Source organism: Podarcis cretensis, assembly GCF_951804945.1.
Source record: "Podarcis cretensis genome assembly, chromosome: 13".
NCBI classification, from domain to species: domain Eukaryota; kingdom Metazoa; phylum Chordata; class Lepidosauria; order Squamata; family Lacertidae; genus Podarcis; species Podarcis cretensis.
This window is the reverse complement of record NC_137182.1, coordinates 4,944,487-4,970,365: the sequence shown is the minus strand read 5'-3', so window position 1 is coordinate 4,970,365 and position 25,879 is coordinate 4,944,487. Positions and strand designations below refer to the sequence as shown.

General features: G+C 45.3%; 1 protein-coding gene and 1 long non-coding RNA gene across 8 annotated transcripts in view; one reads left to right on the top strand and one right to left on the bottom strand.

The window, feature by feature from the left end:
- The window catches only part of COBL (cordon-bleu WH2 repeat protein), a 106,138-nt gene extending 91,163 nt beyond the window's left edge, over nucleotides 1-14,975 (bottom strand). For 4 of the 7 annotated variants that reach the window (XM_079949266.1, XM_079949268.1, XM_079949267.1 and 1 more), the window contains exons 1-2: nucleotides 14,835-14,975; nucleotides 14,031-14,272 (exon numbers count right to left, since the gene is read on the bottom strand). In XM_079949266.1, the coding sequence (XP_079805392.1) occupies nucleotides 14,031-14,092 (62 nt within the window). In that variant the 5' untranslated portion in view covers nucleotides 14,093-14,272; nucleotides 14,835-14,975. Of the gene's footprint in view, nucleotides 1-2,598; nucleotides 2,743-2,784; nucleotides 2,915-14,030; nucleotides 14,273-14,834 lie in introns of those variants that run through there. The other 3 variants (XM_079949275.1, XM_079949271.1, XM_079949272.1) reach the window with 3 other exon arrangements.
- Nucleotides 14,976-15,058: 83 nt separating this feature from the next.
- Nucleotides 15,059-15,900, top strand: LOC307201119. Its single transcript, XR_013832558.1, has 2 exons — nucleotides 15,059-15,222; nucleotides 15,368-15,900. It is a non-coding gene; the product is annotated as an uncharacterized lncRNA (long non-coding RNA).
- Nucleotides 15,901-25,879: the final 9,979 nt, after the last annotated feature.

The following is a 25,879-nucleotide window of genomic DNA, read 5'->3' as shown; positions in this document are numbered from 1 at the left end:
TTCCTGTGCAAAAGGCTGTTGTGTGTGAATTAAGAACTAGCACCTGGGTCTGGGCATTCAAATGTGCACACACCAACTAAACAGATGATGAGTTTCACTGCAACCAATTGCCTACTTTGAGCTGAGTGTGGGGAATGACTGCCCCCACCAACAGTACCAGGAGATTAGAATGATCAAAGATGGCAGCAGTGACCCAATCTTCATCAGTTGCATGTATTCAGCATCTATGGACAAAAGCATCTATTCAGTTGCATGTCCAGCATCTATGGACAAATGCAATCCTGCATAATGTGAATATGATGCAGGACTTTCAGAGAGAACTAAAATTATTAGGTCTCAAATGGCCTACCATTTCTGAGATAAGGAAGCGTCACAACAAAATAATAATTACCATGTATAATTAGCAGCTCACTATACGAAGTTTCGCTCATTTAACTAACAGCCCGAGGCAAAATATTACGCATTTTTGCAGCAAAGGAAACATTTGCTAAAAAGCACTACAGCAAATACTGATACAGCTTCTTAGAAAATCCGTACCTTTGAACATTCTAAATTAAACAACCAGTACTTCCAGTCATTTCTTTAGCATTTCATTACTGTACCATGCGCAAGCACAAAAATACTACAATAACTTTATAATTAGGAGAAAGCACGCTCTTAAAAAGCAAACACATCAGAATAACGCAAGCCATTATTCCATCATTGACTGTTTTTCTTCTATCAAGGAAAAAGGATTCATTCATTCACTCTCAAAGACACTGCACTTCCTGACTACTTTAATTTCAACATCAAACAATTCAAAGAAATTTAATCCAGGGAAGCCCAGGGTGCTGAATGAAGTAGATTGTGATTTTCTGTTTAAATATAAACTCATAAAGGATGTACAACTATCCAAGACCATAGCACACATCCAGCCTGGTGCCATACATATTGCAAGGTTCTGCTGCAATCTGAGCTTAAACAGTCTTACTAAATGATCCTAACACAGTATTTATATTCGGAATAAAAGCACGTTCTGATAAAATTGCAACCAACCTGTATGCTAGTGAACTCTATTCCAAAATACAGAACTCACAATTTACAGCACTGGTTTTCAAACCTTTATACTTTCAAGGAGGTGTTTCCACATGAACCTCTCTGCCAAGAAACCTCTATGCATCTGACACAAAACCCCAAAATGTTGTAGGATTCTGAGAACAAATTATGAATTTTCTACATGAAAATCACTGTCATGTAGGCAATTGCTCTTAGTATTTCACAACGGTTTAACAAGTTTAAACTAACATCAAAAACATTATGATAAAAACAAGACATGAAACAACCAGTTTCAGCAACGACAATACCCAAAGCATAAAAGGAGTTTGTCACCCACCATAAAGGGAAGGCAGCCCCCCATCTTTTCCAAAGGCTTTCAAAGAAAAACCACACACACATTGCCCCTTACCCCCAAAATGACACCAGGGAGGAAGTTATGCAAACCTCTCATGAAATGGTGTTCCAGAACATCAGAACTGCTCCCGAGAAAGCCTATTCTGGCTGGCCACAATCCAGCCGACGCCCAAGATGGAGCATGGCTTAATTCTGGCATCTCGCATGCTAGTAGGGTTCATATTTCCTGAAATAAGCAGGACCCAAGCAACCTATGGTTGTTGTTGTTTTCTTTAAAAAGTACAAACCAACACCTGGATCCCAAATCAAACCGGTTTCTGCACCTATTAGCAGATAGGCTGCTGCATTCTGCACTGACATTTCTACACTGTTTTCAAAGGCAGCCCCAGGTGGAATGCATTACAGTAGTCTAGTATAAAAGTCACCAAACCATTGAACCATAAGCCTCAGAAAACGAGTGTTGTGTGAAATGGCCCCATAATCCTGGAGATGGTATTGTTATTTGCCATAATGTCCAATTATCTGCACCACTTTTATATCGCCAGATGACATATGGCTAAGCACATGACAGAAGATAAAATTCTGTTTATGTGATCCTCATAGATGCCTCCCCTCAAAATCAGGGAGCAACAATCACATTGATTGGGCATAAGCACATTGGGATACAATCCCCTATTCAAACGTTATATACAATGGGTGGACTTTTAAGGCAGAGCCAGATATAAACAATCCCTGCGAAGGGGCGAGCTCCCGTTCCTCGGTCCCTGCTCCTGCCAACCTAGCAGTTTGAAAGCACGTCAAAGTACAAGTAGATAAATAGGTACCACTCTGGCGGGAAGGTAAATAGCGTTTCCGTGCACTGCTCTGGTTCGCCAGCAGTGGCTTAGTCATCTGGCCACATGACCCAGAAGCTGTCTGTGGACAAACATCGGCTCCCTCGGCCGTAAAGTGAGATGAGCGGCGCAACCCCAGAGTCGTCTGCAACTGGACCTAACGGTCAGGGGTACCTTTACCTTTACCCTCTTTTAGTAGGACACAGCTCAATAATTTCTATTTCTAAAAACTCAGCCCTCAACTATTGGAGGACACAGAGTGACACTGCTTTTTGAAAACTACCACAGCTAACTTGAGAACATTTTTTAATAAACAGAGACTGAACTGGATGAAGTTTACTTGATTGTTGGGAAGGCAAAACCCAGCAGTACTTACGACTCAGAGCTTTTCAAAACAGGATTTGTACTATCTGTCCCAAGTACAGGCTGGTGGCAGCAGTCAAACAAATCATGATCCAAGGGGCACCGCAACTGGCCTGAGACGGACCCTTATGCGCCAGGCACTCCTGCACCCGACCCCCCTCCTCCCTGCCTTGGATGCTGTGGGTGGGTAGCACAATACCTGGGCTTTCGATTCGGAGTCGCTCAGTTGCTCTGTGCTCTGGTCATGCGTGCTTCCCAGGCATTGCACACTGGGTAACTTGATAGCAGGCACAAATGTCCACAGCAGTGCTACTAAGGAAGAGAGACAGCAGTGGGTGTGGCGCTGCCTAATTTTGTGCTTTGGGGTGGGGGGGGGGGGAGAACATAAGATCAGGCGTCCCTCTCTTAATAGGGTAATCTAATGCCTCATGATTTGGCACTACCACTGCTTTGCACCAATGAAAACAGCAGAAGGCATGCTTTCTTTCCTCCCCCGGCTATAACATAAGAATAAAACAAAACCTTGAAGGGGCCAGCTGCCTCTTCTGTGGAGCACGGTAGGGGTGGCTGGTGTGAGTGTGAGAGAGAAATGATGAGGAATAATTTATAAGCAGTAAACAGCTGTCATGGACTGGCTGGATGCTGAGGTGTGGTGAGAGGCACCTGCTAGGGAACGCCGAAAGGAACCCCCAAGAGAAGAAAACTCAGAGCCCAGTGATTGGTGGATGGGACGACAATGAGTGGTCAGAGGGACAGCAGACAGGGAGTAGCCATGGGTAGGCAAACTAAGGCCCGGGGTCGGATCTGGCCCAATCACCTTCTAAATCCACCCCACATGTTTTTACATGAGTAGAATGTGTCCTTTTATTTAAAATGCATCTCCGGGTTATTTGTGGGGCCTGCCTGGTGTTTTTACATGAGTAGAATGTGTGCTTTTACAAAATGCATCTCTGGGTTATTTCTGGGGCATAGAAATTTGTTTATTTCCCCCCAAAAAAATATAGTCTGGCCCCCCAAAAGGTCTGAGGGACAGTGGACCAGCCCCCTGCTGAAAAAGTTTGCTGACCCCCGTCATAAGCTGAAGAGGCAACAGGGTTTAGTGAGCTGGAAGAGGCTGGAGCAGAGAACAGTCCAGAAGCAGAGGCAGAAGCAGAGGCTGGGGGGGGGGGCGACAGGTGATGAGATATGCTGAAGAAGCCAGGGGGTCTCTCCCTCCTACTGTGACCAACACCCCCCACACGTCTCTCAGAACCGGCAGAGGTATGAAGAGGGCAGAGCAGAGCTGGACAAGGTGCCAGTGTCTCCAACTGCTTGGGAAGGAACCTGGAGAGGAGGAGACTTAGAGAGCTGTGGAAAAGTGGGGACCTTCAACTGCCTCATTGGGGCAAGGTCTACTGGGAATAGCTGTTGTGCTCAAGAGGCCTGAGCTGTTTTGTTTCTTTGAATAAAGAGTTAACTTCACAGACACCTTATAAGTTATTGCTGGCCTGCTCCCAACACCAGCCCTGACAACAGCATCTCCTTTGGCAAATTAAACAGAGCCGAGAGCCAAGCAGTCAACAAACCAGAAATAAACAATATTGTCTTTAAAGGGGGTGGGAATCCCTTTGAATAGAAGAGAGATTCATCTAGTCCAGCCAGGTGCTTCAGGAGATGCACAAGCACAGTTTGAGGCCAATAACCCTTTTTCGGTTGCTTGTCTCCCCTCCTTCAGCATATTCAGGGTAGACAGCCTCTGAACCAGGAGGATGAAATATGTCTATCAAATGATATTTAGCCAATTGATATTTTAAAGTTCTCTAAGCCAGTGGCCAAAACCATCATATGTGTTGTGTGGAAAAGTCAGTTATCTTCTGCTGCACTTCAATTCTCAAGTTCTAGTTTTACAGCAATGATGAAAACCTATGAGTACCAGGCAAACAAAGCAGTGCTTGTTCAAAATATCTAAATTACAACTTGTAATTTATTATCCACTTTCTTAGATCTGTACCATGCAATTCTCTATATGTTTACTCAGAATTAAGTCCCACTATGTTTGCCGATCAGAAGACCGGCAGTTCAAATCCCTGCAACGGGGTGAGCTCCCATTGCTCGGTCCCAGCTCCTGCCAACCTAGCAGTTTGAAAGCACGTCAAAGTGCAAGTAGATAAATAGGTACCACTCCAGCAGGAAGGTAAACGATGTTTCTGTGCACTGCTCTGGTTCGCCAGAAGTGGCTTAATCCTGCTGGCCACATGACCCGGAAGCTGTACGCCGGCCCCCTCGGCCAGTAAAGCGAGATGAGCACCGCAACCCCAGAGTCGTCCGCGACTGGACCTAACGGTCAGGAGTCCCTTTACCTTTACCTTTTATGTTCATGTTTGGGAGGTTCCGTAAACACCATGAACACAAAGGCAGGACAGCACAATCAATGGAAGGGGGGAAAATAAAACTTTTGCCTACGTTTTGGTTCAAAACGTTAGACCATCAAGGGGCTGCACCAAAAACGGTCCACTGATAATTGTTTGTCCAAGGGCCACAAAAACCCTGCAAAACTATCCAACAGCTGTTTTAAAAAAAGTAGTAACGGCAAACATGTGCATTTATAAACAGCAATTTTTACCTTACATATATTGTACATTGCCAAGACCCATAACTGAGTCCAAGCATGGTGTTTTCTAAAGAAACAGTAATAATAAGGAATTGGTCGCATAATGCATGTCTAGCCTTCTGGAGCTGAAAAAGTTGCAGAATGTCCAACTCACTCAGTTCTTATGGGGTAGGAAGAAGAAGGTGCCTCCTTTGAAACACAACAATCTCGTCATGTCACCTGAGCCCAGCAAAATCAGAGGTGGCATTATCAAAAGGCTCCAGAATCAGGTTAACAGAAAGAAAGTCAGAGTGTCACAAAGTTCAAGGTGTCAGTGGCCAGACCCAAGGTCTAAGTACCTGTCTAAGGAGGCAAAGGAGACCCCAGAACAGATTCCAGCACTGACTTTGGTAAACACACAACCTAAAAACATTTTTAAAGGAGTTATACAATATGTATGTGGTATGCACTTCATGTGGATTTCTGCAATAATAATCTTTTTTAAAGATTGTATTCAGGAACAGGCATACTGTACAACATTTTTAGTCCAATCTGAATGCATGTTTTTCCCACACACACAAAATCCCCGAAATTGCTTTGAATTAGAACTCAGTTTGTTCCTATAAAAAACAATGTAAATGCAAATGAACTCAAAAGAGCCCAACTTTTGATCCTCTCAAAATATCAGAATCCATGAAAACCTATTTCCACAAGAATAGTTCCTCTCAGATGAGGAACTCGGAAGTGGTATGCACATGAAGCAGAACCAATGGAAGTATTCCAGATGTTACAATGCACTATTTTAGAAGGCAAGACACATAAAAGCTTTCTGCAAAATGAAAATCTGCCACATTGAGAAATGCTCTATCCCATCCATCTCCATGATTTTCCTTTATTAGAGGATGATATTCCTTGAATATATGGAGATATTCCTTGAATATGAATACAGTGGTACCTCAGGTTAAGTACTTAATTCGTTCCGGAGGTCCGTTCTTAACCTGAAACTGTTCTTAACCTGAAGTACCACTTTAGCTAATGGGGCCTCCTGCTGCTGCCGCCCAGCCGGAGCACGATTTCTGTTCTCATCCTGAAGCAAAGTTCTTAACCTGAAGCACTATTTCTGGGTTAGCGGAGTCTGTAACCTGAAGCATATGTAACCTGAAGCGTATGTAACCTGAGGTACCACCGTATTCCTTGAATATGGAGATATGTCTATGCAGTTTTGGCATGTAGAAACGATGCAAGCTTCCTAATGCGCATAATTGTATAAACAGAAAGAAGGAAGTGATTTGTACCCATGGGAGCATTATCATGAATCAGACTTAATGAAAATATAGATTAGCTGTCCCTTATTTAGGATATGAAAATCTAAGCCTTACTGTTAACTCCACTTATATTCCTTGTCATCGTTGTTAAAGAGAGTATTCTTTTTGTAATTGTTTATACTGAATTGTGTACATTTTATTCATAAGTTTCTGAAGATTATGATGCTTTGGAGCTTTAATATAGAATTGTACGAAAAATATTAAGCATTTACAGTGAGTAGTAAGGAATGAGATAGGTTTTAGGTTATGCTATGCTTCTAATAGGTTGTGTTATATTCTGGATTATGTATGTTTTAATAGATTATGTCTGAATACGATGAGAGTGTTGGAGATACGTGCAAATGTGTATGTGAATCCGGTCTTGGGTGTTTGATTTTCGTTGTTGTGTATACTGTGTATATACGGACAATGACAATAAATTTATCTATCTATCTATCTAAAAATAAAGCCCAGTTGTAATATTGCAAATTCCCGCATGGTGGGATTCCAAAACGCCTTTTGTGTAATCAGTTGTAAGCATTAGAATGACTTCCCTTAAACGTGGATCCAAAGCAGCAATATGCTATATATTATTTGAGGGCAAGTTGTAGGTGGTGAGGAGTAAATATTTTTGATATTTGTTTTTTTAAGAAAGCTTTTTTAGTCTGTTCTACTGCTTTTAAGATTTTTATTTAAGATGGGCCTGGAAACTGCACTTTCTAAGAGCATGTTTTCCATCTACTAAAGAACCTAGTTGTTGCATCTCACAAGTAAGGTGAGCCACAGTTTTATTCAATGAAAAAATGTTGGTAAACATATATTCAGGTGATGCCCCAATGGGACCTTGCACAAGGGAATGATATTCTTGTATGTCACAGAAGAAGACTGTGTAAGTCAAAACGTGTTTGCTGCAATCATAAACTTCAGAACACATCTGATATCACCTTCTGGATAAAACTGATCTGTGCAATTATACACATTCAATGTATCTTATTTATGTGAAGCTCTATACCGTTTGTTAACATTATTGTTTATAATTGTATCTCTCATTGAAGTTTTTTTAGCCTTTGATATTGTGTTTACTAAGTACCTTGACTTTAGTTTTTTTGCACTGATAAATGGAAGTGGTGAGCGAATAAATCATTTACCTGAGCAGGAAGTCAGGAAAACAGCAGTTAATAAAACCAATAAATAGTGTAAAACAGCAAGATTGATTTAGAGCAAAGTGAGCACAAACAATACATGATTAAAGGTTAACTCCTCTTCGTAACTGGCAGTAGCAAGTCACACATTCTAAACCTCTGACAAAGATGGCAAGATTCCAAATGGCTGTGTTTCTGACTTGGTTTAAAATAAAGACTGGCTTCAAATTTCAGTTGCAGAACACCATGCAATGCAGCTTTGGACTACAATTCCCATCAGCCTCAGCCAGCATAGACTGCTGGGAGGGACTGGTGTTCTGTTTTGGACTACAATACCCATCCGTAGGGCACCAGATTGACAAGAGAGCAGCATTTATCTACACGAACGCATGATGTAAAGGTTTTCAATATACCAGGCAAGACATCTTACACAGTCAGCAAATGATAATACTATTAATGATTTAGCTAGAAACATTAGTTTGCAATCCACTTCTGTGGAAAAGTGCAGAATGAAAGGATCCTGAATCTTGCTTACAAGTCTTATAAGGCGAAGGCAACCTAAGGCCCGGGGGCCAGATCCGGCCCAATTGCCTTCTAAATCCGGCCCGCAGACGGTCCAGGAATCTATGGGTTTTTACATGAGTAGAATGTGTGCTTTTATTTAAAATGCATCTCTGGGTTATTTGTGGGACATAGGAATTTGTTCATTCCCCCCACCCCCAAAAAAATATATAGACCGGCCCCCCACGAGGTCTGAGGGACAGTGGACCAGCCCCCTGCTGAAAAAGTTTGCCCACTCCTGAGCAAGTGCTATTATATGTAGAGTAATAAACATGCTTAATTTTATTTTTGTCTAGCTCTTGCCTCTTTGAAAGACCAATATTCTCAAAGACATAGTAATAATTTGTGTATCAAAATACTGCCATTTAAATGCAAGATACATGCCAGTAAAAAAATCCAAAAGGTCTCCCCCTTTCATCCACTGTCTAGATTTAGTAGTAAAAAGAAGCAAATTCCCACCAGTATCTGATGTTAAAATTAGAAATTCAATACTGGCTCATTTAGGACTGAGGGGGGAGTGAAGAGAAGAGACCACACCACAGATCACAAGTTCCCCGTGAAAATCTGTGGTGCCTCTTAGTATTCCCACGAGAGAGGGTGGCCTATGCACCTGTTACAGATTTAAATACACTAAAAAGTATATCTTTTGATTGATTACTTTAAAAGTGAATTTTGACTACATAGCTAAGTGCCTGGAAGCCATCTTCAAAACTGGTTTTACTCATCAGCAGTCACATGATATTCTCAAAAGAGGTCTGGGACTAAGAGTGCTTCCACACAGGAGCACTATCTTGTTCAAAATTTTTCGTGTGCACAATTGGTACATGAGTATCTACACATTCTTGTTTCTTCATTCACAACATGGACCACTATATTGCTGCCTACCATACACAGCAGTGGTGGAGCCTGACAAAAATGAACCAGCTGCAAGTTTCTGTCTCTCCCTTCAACTCCTCCTCTGAACATTTTTCCCCCATTCTGGTCCTGCATGCAGCTATTTCAGTACCTGTGCATGCACGCCTATAAAAAATTAACGTTTGCTTTTGTGCTGTTGCACAGTAGCTGCTATCAGCCTCGGTTATCCTGTTTCACAGTGGGCAAAATGGAGGCTTGTACTCGCGGGAGAGGCAATTCCATTTGTGTTGTCTACATTTTAAAGACTGCGATATGCCTAAGACCTGCACAAGAGTGATAAAAAGTGCTGGTGAACTTCAATACTACCACTGACAGCAGAAGTATATTTAAATTGTAACTTACCGGTATTTGATATTTTGTGGAACAGAAAAATCCAGATTAAGTCAAGAAAATCTATGGGTTGGCATTTTGTTTATATCCCACCCTTCCCCCAACCCACAAAATGGTGGTAGACGCAGGTAAATCTGGCACAACCAGCTGGCAATGATGGACATCACTTTCTCCATCTTTGGAATTTGCTAAATTCTTTGTTGCAGCATTTCATTGTGGCAAAGCTAAGTACTGTACGGAGATTTGCTCTGGAGTCACTAGGTTTGTCCACATAGCCAACTTGATATGAAAAACCACTGTTTTCCGATTTGAAATCAGCAGCTCACATTCATGCACATTTGAAGTTGAATGCTTTGGTTCAAATTTGGACTTCCATGTCCACACCTTTGGGTGGCGACTTGTCCAATCGAGCAATAATGCCCTGCCTGCTCATTTGTTAATTCCACCCTCCACACACTTTCCTGTCCTATACACAAAATAAAACAAAAAATTCCTTCCAGTAGCACCTTAAAGACCAACTAAGTTAGTTCTTGGTATGAGCTTTCGTGTGCATGCACACTTCTTCAGATACACACGAAAGCTCATACCAAGAACTAACTTAGTTGGTCTTTAAGGTGCTACTGGAAGGAATTTTTTGTTTTATTTTGTTTTGACTATGGCAGACCAACACGGCTACCTATCTGTAACTGTCCTATACACGTTACACTTCTAGTTGAACTTGGAGGAAGTCTGAAAACGTTTCTGTCACTTGTGTCTCTGCAGTACTCAGCCAATCCTAATCCAAAAATATAGCTATGGCAAAGAGGCCCCTCCCATGTGTTGCTGGGCAGAAGACACGTGACTGGCAGGGGCTCCTACTCCATCTGTTGTTATGAGGGCTGACCAGTGTTCTCAATACCGTAATGGGCTAAGGCAGCCTGAGAATGCTCAGATCATAGCTGTCAACTTTCAGATTTAAAAATGAGGGATCAGCAGCCTCGAAAATAAGGGATCAGCAGCCTCAACTGTCCCGGGGACAGTCTACGGGGTATCTAACAATCCGGGATAGCAGCAGGAAACGGCGCTGGAATAAGGGAATTTCCCAAAAAAAGGGGAAGATTGACAGCTATGGCTCAGATCTCTTTTCTTCACAAGTCATGCCTCAAAGCAAATTCTTCATAGCTGGCCAGGAGAAGGGTGCAGTCGCTAATTTGAATAGCTCCAGCTTTGTTAATAACAACAAAGGTAAACAAAGTGTGCATCTATATTTTATTTTGCTTAATAATCTACATTAGTTTTGTGAATGGAGGAGGAGTCTTGGGAAGAGAAATGGTGGATGGCATCTGTGTGGGTGAAGCACCCCCATTGGTGAAGCAGGTGTACTCAGTGCATGCTCATGCCATTTATTTCTGAGGCTTATAGTTGCTAATTGTGCCTCCCTGGACCAAGCCTATGGGAGGAGGTTGCAGGTTGTGAGGAGTTGCTGGTGTGAACAGTTTAGACCCCTGAGGCTGCATCACACTTTGGGTAGAATATTGCCTGCACATTTTCCTTATTGGTAAGCCAATTGGCAAGAGCCTTGTTGTATTTTTAAAAATAAACACACCAGAGGATCAGGAGACTGAATTTAAAAATCCTCCTCTGTGGTATCATTTCAATCAAAGGGGTAGCCAGCGAGCCAGGGCTCATAGCTGAAATAAAAACAATTATCAAACTAGCTTTAGAAGCTAGCAAAGTAGATTACCAGGAATGATACATCTGATGAAGTGGACTTAGGCCATAACAGATGTTCTTATTTTACTACTGTTATTTTGCTAAAATTGCACTATAATCTACTTTACAGGGTTGTGGGGATAAAAACACTTCAACAAACATTAAGTGCTTTTGCAATAGTAGGATGATGCAGAGGATGATTCAGGTGAGAACTCAATGGGCAAAACCTTTATGTATTTTGGGATCAAAAATTGTAAACTGCCTACATAGCCCACCCAGATAAGCTAGTCTTAAAAGACATCCACACACAGGATTTTCCAAGGACCTACATGTAAAGTCCAGTGTTTGTAGGCCAGAATGTCTTGGTTGTCTCACAAAGATTCTTTTTTCTTTGATTTTTGGGTTAAGCTTTATTATGATTCCAATCCTTCCCTCTCCCCCAATTAAAAACTGGGAGCAGGCTTATTTTTATTATTCCTCATTCTTTGGTATAATGTTCATATCCACTCCACCATTCCTTCAAGGAGCTCAAGGTGGCATTCATTAGTTCCTTTTCCCCAATTTTACCTTCATAACCACCCTGTGAGGTAGGATAGGCTGAGAGACAAGGACTGGCCCAAGTGAGTTTCATGCTTGATTTTAACCTTGGTCTCCCAGGTCCTAGTCAATTTAATATCCCTCCACCCCACTCCATATTCTGAAAAAAAGATGTACAAGTTAATAAGCCAGAAAAGGAGAATAATATTTCCCCATTGGTCTGAAAATTTATGGCGTCCCTTGCTAACACTCCTGTGTGACACATTTAAGATTAACCCATTCAGGCTCCACTCCTGTACAGGGAGTAATCACCATGGAATTCAGGGGAGCCTACTATACTATTCAGGGGAGAGTACTATTTCTTTGGTATGAACCCTACACTAGCCATTGTGAAGCAACGAACCCTTCTGAATCAAGGGAAGGCACTTAAATTCTAAGAATGAACAAAACTGCAAGATTTAAGTGCCCGCTGTTTCTTTGCAAAGGTGGAGAGATTCAGAATAGGTGAGGGCCACACAACTTTCCTCCCAGTTAATTAGTCTGAACAAGCACCAACTTGATGAATATCCACTTTATGAAATCACGTTTCTCTTCTAAATATATGAGATTTGACAGGAATTGGATCTATGGCTTCTTTACCACATATCCATCTCACAAACCCTTACCCAAACCACATTTTTCCCTTCTGACTTTTCCTATAATGCTGCAAACCAAACTGTGGGAACCTCTGAACCTGAGCCTTTAAGGCCCACAGATATGCAAACAATGTATTCTCACCTAGTTATCTACAGCATGGGCAGGAAAACTAAGGCCCGGGGGCCAGATTCAGCCCAATCGCCTTCTAAATTGGGCCCTTGAACGGTCTGGGAATCAGCGTGCTTTTACATGAGTAGAATGTGTGCTTTTATTTAAAATGCACTTCTGGGTTATTTGTGGGGCATAGGAATTCATTCCCCCCCCCTAAATATAGTCTGGCCTGAGGGACAAGGCCTGAGGGACAGTGGACCGGCCCCCTGCTGAAAAAGTTTGCTGACCCCTGATCTAGAGCCTTGGTTTGATCGCATACCCCAAATCAAGGTACATATTAGCCAAACCCAGCCATTTTCTTCCAGCACCAGAGGGAGGAAATCCAAAAAACACCTCCCCTGCTCCTTGCGCATAAAAACACCCTAATGATTAATTAAAACCATTAACCAATTGCTGCCCCTTTCATGACATGCAGAACCAGCTGTCTGAGGCAACCACCTCACTCCAGCTCTGCTATTATCCCAACTCGCCTGCCCAGTTTCACGTGAAAACAACCCAGTTTTCCAAACCCATTACTATACATTTCTTGCGCCATTTAAAATACCTTTAGGAGTCTTAATGGTGTTGAGCAGCCAATTGCCCACATCCCACTCTTTGCAATTGCAGCCCCTTCGGCCACAGCGGGGGACCCCCTGGCCGAGGGACCCCCAGAATGCCTCCCCCAGAATGCCACCCTCTCCCTTGCGATGGCACAGAGGATGCTCCTCGCCAATCAAACCGTGGCCGCCTCCCTCCCATTTCCGCGGAGCCGCCGCTGCCAGCGCCGCTTTCCCTCGGGAGCAGCCTCCATCCCCCTCGACGAGAGGCCTCTTCTCCCCTCCGGCCGGAGCCTCCTCTTGGCAAGCAGCCGCGCCCCGGAGCCTGCCCTTTGGCGGCTCGTCTTTCCCCCCCGGCCGCCCTGCTCCCCGCTGCCTGCCAGGCTCGGCTCCTCCCCGCGCTCCGGGCAGCTGAATGCGGGAAGCCAGCGCGGCCGGCGCCGCCGAATCCCCGACGACGCTCTCGGGGTCCGCGCAGTGGCGTAGCGTGGGGGGTGCAGGGGGGGGCGGCCATCTGGGGGTTAGGGTTAGGGGGCGCAAATCCACCGGTTAGGGGACGCAAATGCATGGGTTAGGGGGCGCAAATCCACGGGTTAGGGGGCGCAAATCCACGGGTTAGGGGACGCAAATGCATGGGTTAGGGGGCGCAAATCCACGGGTTAGGGGGCGCAAATCCACGGGTTAGGGGGCGCAAATCCACGGGTTAGGGGACGCAAATGCATGGGTTAGGGGGCGCAAATCCACGGGTTAGGGGGCGCAAATCCACGGGTTAGGGGACGCAAATGCATGGGTTAGGGGGCGCAAATTACTTGCCTTGCCCCGGGTGCTGACAACCCACGCTACGCCACTGGGTCCGCGGCGCATCGCTCGCAAGGTGGCCGCCTTGGGCGCGCAGAGCAGCAGCAGCAGCTGGGAGAAGCCGGCGCTAAATCCTGGCCGGAGTTCAGCCTTCCGCGCGGCGCGCCCCCGACGGAGCAGCAGGCGCAAGTGGCAGCTGCTCCGCCGCCGCCCCCCGACCCAAGAGTCCCGCTGGCGGCTGCCCGGCTCCTTACCCGCTGGGGGGCTTGCAGTTCCCCGGCTGCAGCGCCGCCGCCGCCGCCGCCGCCGTCTCCATGGGGGGCGCCGCCTCCTCCTCCGCTGCCTTCGGGCCGGAGCTGGGTGGGATGCCGGTTGCTGGCTCCAGGGAGGGGGTGACAAGTGAAATCAGGGGGCCAGGGACTCCGCCCAGCCGCTTTCTTCGTCGCCCGCGCTGCCCTCCCGGCTCACATGGTGCCCTCCGTCTCCAGCAAGGCGCCTAAAAGGGAGGCGGAGAAAAAGGAGGAGGAAAGTTCAGGCTGGCGGCTGGCGGGCACTCGAGAAGCGGGCAGCCCGCGAAAGCCCGTCCAGGAACCCCCAGCGCCCGCGGTCCCGCGGCACCTTAAGCCTTTGACGACGCCTCCGCCGTCCGGGGGCGGAGAGCCATGCAATATGCATGCGTCTCTGCCCCACAGGTATTTTCTTTCCCGGGCCGAGCACGCACCGGCTCGGCCTCCAACAACAAGGTGGAACAAGCTGGGGCAAAAGCGCAACTCTCTCGCGAAGGTGCAACGGCGAAGGGTGAGCCCGGAAAACACAGCCAGAAGCGGAGAGTGAAAGGGGAGCGAGGCGAGCACAAGGGGGGCAAGCAAATGCCTTCTGACAGCCGCTCGGGGCTCCCTGCGGACGGGCCTGGCGCCGCGTCCGCTCGGGGAGCCTTACCTTCTCCCCAAGCGGAGCAGGCGCCTGGCTGGGACCCCGGGATTTCGAAAAGGAGCTTGGAGCCGCAGGAAACTAAGCTGCGCGACGCCGGCCAGCGCCATGGCTGCCAAGCTGCTTACCTCGCGGCTGCCCGCCGCACCTCCTGCCGCCCGACCGAGCCGTCGCCGCCGCCGCGATGCCCGCCCGCTTGCCCGCCTGCGCCGGCCCAGCCTGGAAATTCAGGCGAGCGGCGAGGGGAGGCGCCAGCGGCGCGTTTCCATGTGACGGCGCGGGACAAATACAAGCAGCGGCGGCCCGAGGAATCTCCCAAGCCCGAGGCAGCAAGGGGCGCGCCCGCAGGAGGCAGCAGCCCGCCCCCGGGGCGCGCCCACGAGCAGAAGGCGCCCAAGCAAACCGGGGCGGGCGGGTGGAGAGGACACGCTTTGCTTGCATAATCCAGACTCGAAAGGGAGCATTACTCGCCCTGCAGAGTGCAGAAGGCAATTAGCATAGGTTGCGCCCGACAGTGTGCTCTTAAATTAAGTTACAGATAGGTAGCCGTGTTGGTCTGCCATAGTCAAAACAAAATTAAAAAATTCCTTCCAGTAGCACCTTAAAGACCAACTAAGTTAGTTCTAGGTATGAGCTTTCGTGTGCATGCACACTTCTTCAGATACTCTTAAATTAAGTTAAGCAGGCAGCAGATCTGGGTGTTTCCTTATGGCAGACACTAAGGCTGCATAACTGCGTAGCTTTTGAAATGGGCAAGGGTCTTTTTTTGACCTTGGGCTCTTGCACATAGCAGTTTGCAGTTGCGCAGGATAAGGCCGTCTAAAGCAGCAGCTGCTATCCGTAAAGCCGGGCATGTAGTCAAAACTAGTGTTCCCTGGTGTGTTCCCTCTGCCTGTCTGTCTCCCAGGCTACAAACTGGTATGTTAATATACTGATATACAGAGGATATAATATATTGGCATCCAGAGGTGACTAAGTTATTGTACTACTTCCTGTTTTGTTCATTCATAGGTAAGTTAAACATGATGAGGGAGTAAGTTAAACATAGCCCTGGGGAGAGAAAGATTGACACTGGGATCTGCTACCCTAGTGGATTCTGTTGCCTGAGACAGTCCCCTCACCTTGCCTCAGGGATGGGCTGGCCCTGGGTTTGCCCCAATAGGAAGTGGCCTGAAAAGCTCTCTGTGTATGCAGGTAGTGCTTGAGAAATGCATTCCTGGCACAAAACAGATTACAACCATTTCAGCAAAATGCACTTCAGACGGACATGAGGATGATGTTTGTACAGCACCTGAACAAGGCACCTACGTCTAGCACTGAAGGCCCATTATCATACAGGCTGTGCATGCCCTACAGTGCAACCCTTAACGGCACTTACTTGGAAGCAAGTAGCATTGGACTAAATAAGACTTAATTCTGCGTAGAGATGGGTAGAAAATGGAAGCTTATTCTTTACCATATTTATTGATTTTATGATATAACAAAACTAAAAAAAATTCCAGATCAACTGGTCAACCCACAGGAAATCTAATTATATTAAGATAGGTTTTGTTCAAATAGAACATTTACACAAACACAATGTAGGTTCAATTCTGAGTGCTAGTTTTGTCCTTCTACAGTTTGAGGTCAGATTGTGAACCTATCCAGACATTAAAGATCTGCTTGGCTGTTTTTGTAGACTCTGTCCTTAAGATCAATTTGGTTAGCAGGCATGAGAGACAGTTTAGAAGTAGTGCTCAGGTTGTGGAAATCCTTCCCTACTGAGCTGCTTTTGGCCCCATAATCACAAGCCTTTTGACAGGCTTTAAAACTGTGTTTCAGATAGCTTTCTCTTAAAGTATTATGTTACACTTACAGGTTTAAATTGTGGAGCACATGAAATTTTATTTGTTTATTTGCTTCCAGGGCAATTCACAGTATTCACACTAAAATAACAATAAAACCAGTAATAGGACAATGATAACATCCATTAAAATGCTATACAATGCGGTAACTGTATTTCTGCAGCTAGGTTGTTCACAAACTACACAGATGACAAACCTATTGGTAGCAAGGATAAATTAAACAGGAATAAAAGGAGAATTCCTGGATGCTAAGATCCAAGCTTGGGACAAGTACTCTTGGGCTCAGTACCATGTACATCTATTTCCAGTATTCCCTACTTTTAAAATGTTTCGATCTAAGCCCTGATGTATCTTACATAGTTTCATTTAATCACACTGCGTCCTGCACCTTCAAACAGAATTCTTACACGGGTAACTCCCCATTTGCACATGCTCTATTTGTGCAAGACTGCGCGCACTCGTGGTGCCGAGATCCCGGAAGCAGATCCTGGAAACACAGAACACTCCAGAGAGTCCTCTTGGCTCATGAGGACACCCTCCCCAGCCAGAGGGGCAGCAGGGCTTTTTCAGCTGAAACATCAGCTGTTAGGTGGGGAGGCTGAGCAGCTTCACAAAGCCCTGCTGTCCCTTCAGCTCACAAGGAGACTCTCCCTGGAGCCTGAAGAGCTCTTTGAGCTTCGGGGTGCATCTCTTTGTGAGCCACTAGGACTCTAGGGTGCTCCCCATTATATGTGATTTCGCATATGCACACAGAGCCCCAGAACAGAACCCACACATAAACAGGGAATCTCCTGGACATGCATATTTTTCTCATTGCTTTTCTGCATTTGAGGGGAGTGTATATTCTAGACAGAATGAGCATTGTTTCTCATCTAACATTTTTTACAGGCAGATCATTTCCCTCAATGCAAATGTTATGTTAAAACCAGGCAGCATTTTATGCCAGGCAAACAAAACATAATTCTTCACCTTCACTCCAGCTGTCTTTCAATACCTCCCCCTCAATTGCACATCCCTTTGTTTTAATTTAAACCTATGCTAGGTAGATATGACCATAGGACAGAGGGAGGGCAGAAGGTAGATTGGTATCTCTTAGTATGTGTCTGGGTTATTTTGAAGCACATTCCCAAGGATTTCTGGACTGTCAACTGTTTAAGAATAGCAGCAACAAAATGGCACCCCACAGGTTTAGCTCCTTGGGCATCTGCCAAGACACACACTGAAACAAGGTTCTCTGTCCCTGCTCCTCTTCCTCCTTGATGTGCCCTTTCCTACTGTGCAGCGGTGAATTCTGGGCCTACAGTGAACCAGTAATGGAATGTGTAGTAGTGACCGGGGACAGGGGGAACTGGAAAACCTGGATGCAGCAGTGCCTCAATGCCTCTTACGAGATTCTACCAGGGCATTTCCCAAAACTTAGAATAACAGCTCAGATTACTGATTATGTCGTGGAACAGATGAAATAGCTTACTCCCCCTGACAGAGAAAATTCTGTTGTATTAGTGCTAAAACTGAGTCGCACACTCAAATACTTTTGTTGCTGCTACTGTACAACAGAACACAAGACTAGTCTCAGTTTATAAAATGCTATACATTCCTTATCTCTGTCACTTCAGATGAATGACAGCTCACAGAACGGACAAGTCATTTAACACCTGTCTAAGTAATGGGTTCTTCGTACGCAACTTAATCCCATTCTGAGTGAGCAAACTCAGGCAATTTTGTGTTTGCAAGTGTACATTTTCTATGGATGTCAAATAATCTATGATACAGTCTTTTATCACATATCACCAAGGGTTTAAACTTGGAGCAATGAAATGCCATGTGTAGAAATGGGTTATAATAGAGTTAAACACAGTGTCCAGTTATTATGGGTTGGAGTTAAGACTTGTTCGCTTGCTCTTATAATTACTTTCATTTTTCTATCCAGCTGTGTGTTAACCTGTTAATAAATAAACAGTCTTTTGTTCTGGGCCTACAAAGTGAGTAATCCTGTATTATACTAAGAAAGAACTTAATACTATGGCAATGCCATTATGGTATCTAATTTCATTATGATAAGATTCAGTCCTGGAGTATTGCTATGGCTGACAGCTTTTAAGCATGAAGATGGAAATTCTGAAAGTTCATGATAACAAAGGAACATTCCTCTTCCTGTTTGGCCCTGGTCTCATACTACTTGGAACGTGCAGATATGTATATGTGATTACAAAACAGGTACAACTATTTATGGGTGTGCCTCTGAGAGCCAGAACATGTAAAATAGTAATAACAACAATAAATGTGACACTAATATTTCCTAAGCAACATACTAAACCTCAGGCTCCCATCTCAGGCTGCCATTTAGGATTTTAACCAGGTGAGGAATATGATTCTCAGCTTGTTTTTAAAGTCTAGATAAGCTTAACCCTAGGGACGCAGGTGGCGCTGTGGGTTAAAGCCTCAGCCCCTAGGACTTGCCGATCGAAAGGTCGGCAGTTCGAATCCCTGCGGCGGGGTGCGCTCCCGCTGCTCGGTCCCAGCGCCTGCCAACCTAGCAGTTCGAAAGCACCTCCGGGTGCAAGTAGATAAATAGGGACCGCTTACCAGCGGGAAGGTAAACAGCGTTTCCGTGTGCGGCTCTGGCTCGCCAGAGCAGCGATGTCACGCTGGCCATGTGACCCGGAAGTGTCTCCTGACAGCGCTGGCCCCTGGCCTCTTGAGTGAGATGGGCGCACAACCCCAGAGTCTGTCAAGACTGGCCCGTATGGGCAGGGGTACCTTTACCTTTTTAAGGTTAACCCTATGTCTCCCTTGGCTCAGAGCAGGGGAGTTGGGGGCAGACAAACATAGGCTGCTGGTATTCCCTCTCTGGCCATGCTCAGTGGGGCTTAGGGGGGAAAGGCATCTGACAGAGGAGCAAGGACAATGCCCCCCAATCTCTGTAGAGGAAGCTTATTTATATTGTTACCGGAAAAATCCGAGGGCTCCCTTGGACAAAAAGTAAAGACACCAACCAGAGTAAATTGGAGCAAATCAGCAGCCTGTAGGCTTGGCCTTTATTGAACTGTTGCAACAGGGTGTTCCCCTCACTTGCAGGTGAGAGAAAAGACACAGAAAAATGGTGTGCAAGACCTTATAAAAACTTTTGACATTCCCCTCCTCTAGGTCAAGCCCACCCCCAGAAACATCATGCATACATTACAGAAAGGAGGGGTTGAGGGAGGAGTTGTGGTGGTAACCTGAGTGTCCTGTCACCTGGCTGGTTCCCTTCTCTCCCCCTCCCCATGAGTCACTTCCAGGAGACAAAGGGGAGTTTGCAGTTTCCTGCCCCCTGAGGGAAGATCTGATCAGTGTCCTTTGTTTCAGTCCATGCTGAATCCACTCCCATATGCAAGTTCTTTGTGATCTTGATTGTCTTCTGTCTAGGACCATCAGGGTTGGCATAGCAACTGGGCAGGGCTCCTGTGGATGTGCTGGGATGCTGAAGGGATTATGGCTGACCAGAACCAAGCCACCCCCTTTTGATAGTCCTTGTCATATGGAGTAAAATAAAAATGGAACAGTGCAAATCCGACGTATGGTTGATTTTCTATGAATTTATAACAGAAGTGTGGCGTATGTAGTGTGTGAGTGTGAGTGTGTGTGAAGTTTGTACAAACAGAATGATTGGGGTGGGGGGGGGGTTCCTGCTACAATATGTCCACTTTAAGGGTAACTGTGACTATACCTTTAAGTGCACTTCCCATAGTCCTGTGTTACATATAGTTCTTTAATAAAACTCTCCCTTGAACAATTCATCTGACCTGCTTATTGTTAAACAGATATCATTACAATCCAGTCTGTTCCCTGTGTCCCCCTAGACTTCCCCAGCTCCTTCCCTCATTCTGGGACTTTTTATGCAACTCCCTGTCCCTCATCCTGCCTTCTGCCTAAGGCACAGCAGCTAGCTCCTTCCCTCCCATCAGAGACTGAGAATGCCCCACCTTTCTTCTCCCGCAAGTCCAAAAGTGAGCCCACCCTTAAAGGACCAGGTGCCAGCAAAAGATCAGAAGGTTAACTGAAGTTTGAAGCTTGCATATACAAAAATAATCACATTTCATTTACTTGTTTGTTTAGAACTATCCAGTTTTTCTAACAAAATTCTCAAGGCAGCTTAATGCTAAAGAGCAGGTCTCGGGGAGACTCCAACCTAACAATGCTTTTGTTCCTTCTCGACAGGTCATCCAAATTTCCATAATTAAAATTCTCAAGGCAGCTTACAACATTATAAACTGCCATGAGAACCACGTAATCAAAACAAAACACAAACTAGCCCCGAAGGAGATGGCATCTGAAGTTCTATCCTACAGGAATAGCCCTGTATGCCAACCCTATCATCATTAGGGAGAGTTACCTCATGGGCGAGAGAAAAAGGATGTGAAGCACTCACATATTCCATAGTACTTTCCCACAACGTATTTCACCCCTGGTACTGAAGTTCCAGATTCAATGTAGTAATTTAGAATGAATACTTTACTAACAAGCAAACACCCATACAGGTGCACTATCCATCAGCTGAACGGAACCATCTCTATCTGAGCAAGCTGACTTTCTATTCTCTTAAAGTCACAGCAACATATCAGCATGGGGGTGTGTGCAAAGGGGGTGCTGCGAGATAGGAGAGCAAGGAAGGTGTGGAAATGGGGGTGATCTGTGTGCAAAGGAGAGTTGAGGAAAGGGAGAGAGTGGAGCAGAAATGGGGTGAAGGTGAAAATGGGGGTGCTAAAAGGGCTGCAAAACGGAGGGGGCAGAAGGCATGGGAATGGGAGTGAAAATGAAAGCAAGGGCACGAAAGGAACCACAGCCAGTGGTGTAGCGTGGGGGGTGCAGGGGGGGTCGGCCGCACCAGCCGCAACATCTGGGGGGGCGTGCTCACACTCGCAGCTCTCTGCCCCCTGCTAAAATCCACGGGTTAGGGGGCGCAAATTATTTGCCTTGCCCCGGGTGCTGACAACCCACGCTACGCCACTGACCACAGCATACTTGAGATTGAAACATAAATATTGTAAAACTAAGTTTTAAACAAGAGTTTTAAAACTACTATAGAAAATGTTCATTTTTTTATTTCAGTCTATTTAGTGATGCTATATATATCCTTTGGAATCAAGGGAACAGATGCACTACTCCTTTAAAAACATGTATATGGGCCAGCTTTCTTTAATCAACTTGGTTGAGTTTTCCTCCTAACACTAGAAGTCAGGAACACCCAATGAAGCTGAATTTATAGGCCATTTAGGCTAAACTAGTTGAAGCGCAGGAGATCCATGACTAGCTCTTTCATAACAGATTTTTTTAAAAAAATGTTAAACATAGCTAGGGGCATAGCCTGGGTTGGTGGTGCCCAGGGAGGAGATTAAGAGTCTCATCCTCTACCAGCTGAGCTATCCCTCAACCTATCCACCCTTGCTTCAGATTAACTCTCCCTCCCCACTGCTGCAGCCCCAATCTAAATCACCCCCACACCTGCTTTTAACCAAAGAAAAATAGTTCAGATGATCAAGCCATGGATCCAACATTTACTTTAGCAAGATCATAGAACCCTAGCGTTGAAAGGGGGTAATCTAATCCAACCCCTGCAATGGTGGAATCTCAAGTAGATCATATCTGACAGATGGCCATCCAACCTGATTAAAAACCTCCAAGGAACTGGAGATTTAAGTCCAGTTCATAAATCAATAAAATTTAAAGCTTTTCCTGGACTGAACCACTTTGGACTGTTGGAAGGGGAATAGTGTTTGAATGTTCTCCTATAGAAAAATTAACTGCATGGAAGGAAAGTTGGATAGATCCCTTCATGCAGGGATTTACTAACTTTTGGGATTTGGACTTGGGTCGTGAGGAGATTGGAGCTGTGGGGGCCTTTAGATTTGGAGGAATTTTGAAACATGACCTGAAATACCTTATGGATTTTAGATTTAACTATGGAGGTTTGGTTGACCTGTCGAGAAGGAATAAAAGCATTGCTATGTTGGAGCTTCCCCGACATCTGCTCTTCAGTATCAAAGGAAGGAAAATAAGAGCAAGATCAGTAGAAGACAAAGTAAAGTGCATGTATAAATATGAAGAAGACCTGCAGAAGGGACTTGGAAAAGAGTTAAGAGCCTCGGACAGAAGATCACCAGGTTGATGGACTATATGGAAGTGACGAATGACTGGCAGTATCCGAGACCAGGGAAAAGAGATGGTGGAAGAAGATTGGAAAAAGCTTAAAGTTTATTTTTATAAATAGAAATATTGTAAAATTACTGAGTGTTAGAAAAATGTTGGAATGAAATCTTATGGCTTTAGTAGAAATGTTTTAAGGAGTTAAGCATAAATAAGCATTATAGTATTAATGGAAAATAAGGGTAAAAATAAGTTAAGATATTTATATGACAGAAAATAGAGAAAGATGGAAAGGAATTGCTGAAACAATTAATAGAAGTGGAATACAAAAAGGGAGGTGAGAGGAGGTCGATGAAACAAGGGTATGAAAGATAGAGTACTGAAATGGTATGATGTATGTTTTTAAATTGTTTTTGTTTTGTTTTGTTTAGGTCAATGTGTTAATGTTGTGTTTTGTATTGTTTATATATTGTATTGTATTGTTTTTTCCCTTTCTTTTTTTTTCTTTTTTTCTTTTTTCTTCTCTTTCTTTTTTGTAAGTTTTAAAAGTAATAAATATTATTTAAAAAAGAAAAAAAAGAAAAATTAACTGCATGTAGACCATTACCATTCTATGGAAGAAGTTTTAACAAAGCCATTTCCTTAATGTGTTGCTTTTATATGTACAGTAAATGTGTGTGTGTGAGTGAGAGGAAGACAGATAGAGAACCTGAAGGACCCAACAAAACACAAACGTACACCTGTGGCCTTAAAGTTTCCTCATTTGACTGTATTGACAATGATCCCATGGCTCTCATGATTACTCATATTTTTCAAATGCTGAGCACCAGGCATCTGAATGTACAGTCATACCTATATATCAGCCCAAATCTCCAGCAAGTAAAGCCAAGGTTTACACAGAACTATGCTGATTTATACAAGTTGATTTTTCCAAGCTGTAGAAAAATGTCACCAAACAAGAATTTCTACTTAATGTCCGGCCACACAGATACAATGCACTCAATGGAAATAATTCAGCTTCCATAGCAATATGTAGGCACATGGTGCCACCTAATGAAGGCTGGCGCATACAAATGGGGCAACCACCTCAGACAGCAGAATCCACAGGTGCAGCAGATCCCAAAGTCGATCTTTATTTCCCCCTCCTTGTTCCTGATGCTGATCTTCACTCACCCCTTCTTCCCTGGCAGGGAGCATGACGCCATTTTGTGGTTCCCAGAGGTGCCAAAATGAATTGGCTGGCCCTGCAATCTAATATTACGTATGCTTATCACAGCGGTGTTTACTCCCAGGTATACGTGCATAGAATTGTAATCTTAAGATGCTGGTTAATTCAATAAGGCTAATTTTATGTAGGATATTAACAATAAATGAGGGAGCCACTGCTTTTTAAAATATACCTGAGAACAGCAGACCAAAAACTATTCTTGGTATCGGTCGCCTTTACAACGCTCATCACAGTCCTTGTTCCTGTGTTATCACATCTCGCAGGATGGAGCAATAAATGTACAATTAAATAAATAACTCATCACAGGCCTCCTTTATCAATACTCATTTATTTATTTACATTTATAGATACTGCCCATCATGCGAGCATAACCTAATAGCAAACACACCACACAGCCCGCCACCGCTCTTCCATGTATGTTTTAAAGCAAATATTTTCCAATATCATAAATCAGCGTGTCAGGATGAGGAGGGCTCTTCACCCATTCCCTGTTCCCAAGCCTGCTCTTCTCTGCGTCCACTTGCGCCCATTCCTAGAACATGACTGATCCTTCTCTGAGGGCGGTTTTCTTTTCCCCTTTTCTTTTTTTCGGCCTGAAGCAGTGGCGTAGCGTGGGTTGTCAGCACCCGGGGCAAGGCAAGTAATTTGCGCCCCCTAACCCATGGATTTGCGCCCCCTAACCCTAACCCCCAGATGTTGCGCCTGGTGAGGCCGGCCCCCCCTGCACCCCCCACGCTACGCCACTGGCCTGAAGCTCCGAAGAGACAGAGAGCTGGGCTGCCTTCCAGTGGCATAGCGTGGGTTGTCAGCACCCGGGGCAAGGCAAGTAATTTGCGCCCCCTAACCCGTGGATTTGCGCCCCCTAACCCTAACCCCCAGATGTTGCGCCCGGTGCGGCTGGCCCCCCCTGCACCCCCCATGCTACGCCACTGCTGCCTTCGCCTGTCGCGGCTGTGCTGGGCCTTAAAGGTAAAGGTAAAGGTACCCCTGCCCGTACGGGCCAGTCTTGACAGACTCTGGGGTTGTGCGCCCATCTCACTTAAGAGGCCAGGGGCCAGCGCTGTCCGGAGACACTTCCGGGTCACGTGGCCAGCGTGACAAAGCTGCATCTGGCGAGCCAGAGCCGCACACGGAAACGCCGTTTACCTTCCCGCTGGTAAGCGGTCCCTATTTATCTACTTGCACCCGGAGGTGCTTTCGAACTGCTAGGTTGGCAGGCGCTGGGACCGAGCAGCGGGAGCGCACCCCGCCGCAGGGATTCGAACCGCCGACCTTTCGATCGGCAAGTCCTAGGCGCTGAGGCTTTAACCCACAGCGCCACCTGCGTCTGGGCCTTAAATCTCTTTTAACTCCAGGCGGATTGGCTCGCCTCCAGGCTGCGCATTGGAAACACGGCGCTGCTGCCATGTTCTAGTAGACCACGAAGCAGAGATGCCTTCAAGGGCCCGTTGGCAGCGAGGCTTGGCGAACGCGAGGCTCGGCGCTGCCTGTTGCCACGACCTGCCAAGCGACCTATTAGGGCGACGCGGATTTATTGCTTTTATTTCATTTCTTTCTACAGAGTCAGGGTGGGACCAACGAGCATTCCTTTCCTTGAAGTGAGAAGCGGCTCGGAGCCTTGCAGGTGGCAGCACTTGCTGCTTACTGCCCCAAAGGAATCAGGGCGGAGCAGATTTATTCTTATTTTGGGCGCCTCATTCCACCCCCGCCACGCCTTTCTCTTTTTTTAACTGACACCTGAAAGAAGGAAGGCGGGGCCAACGGCTGAAAAAAAGAAGCCTTATTTATTTATTTATTTATTTATTTATTTATTTATTTTTAAAAAAAAAAATAATGAGAGATGGAAAAATCGTGGAACGAAATCTTCATGACCCTAGGGGAAACGTTTTAAGAGAATAAGTTCAAATATATTAGTTTTAATGAGAAATAAGATTAAATAAAGTAAAAATGGATGGACAATTGGTGAAAGAGAGAA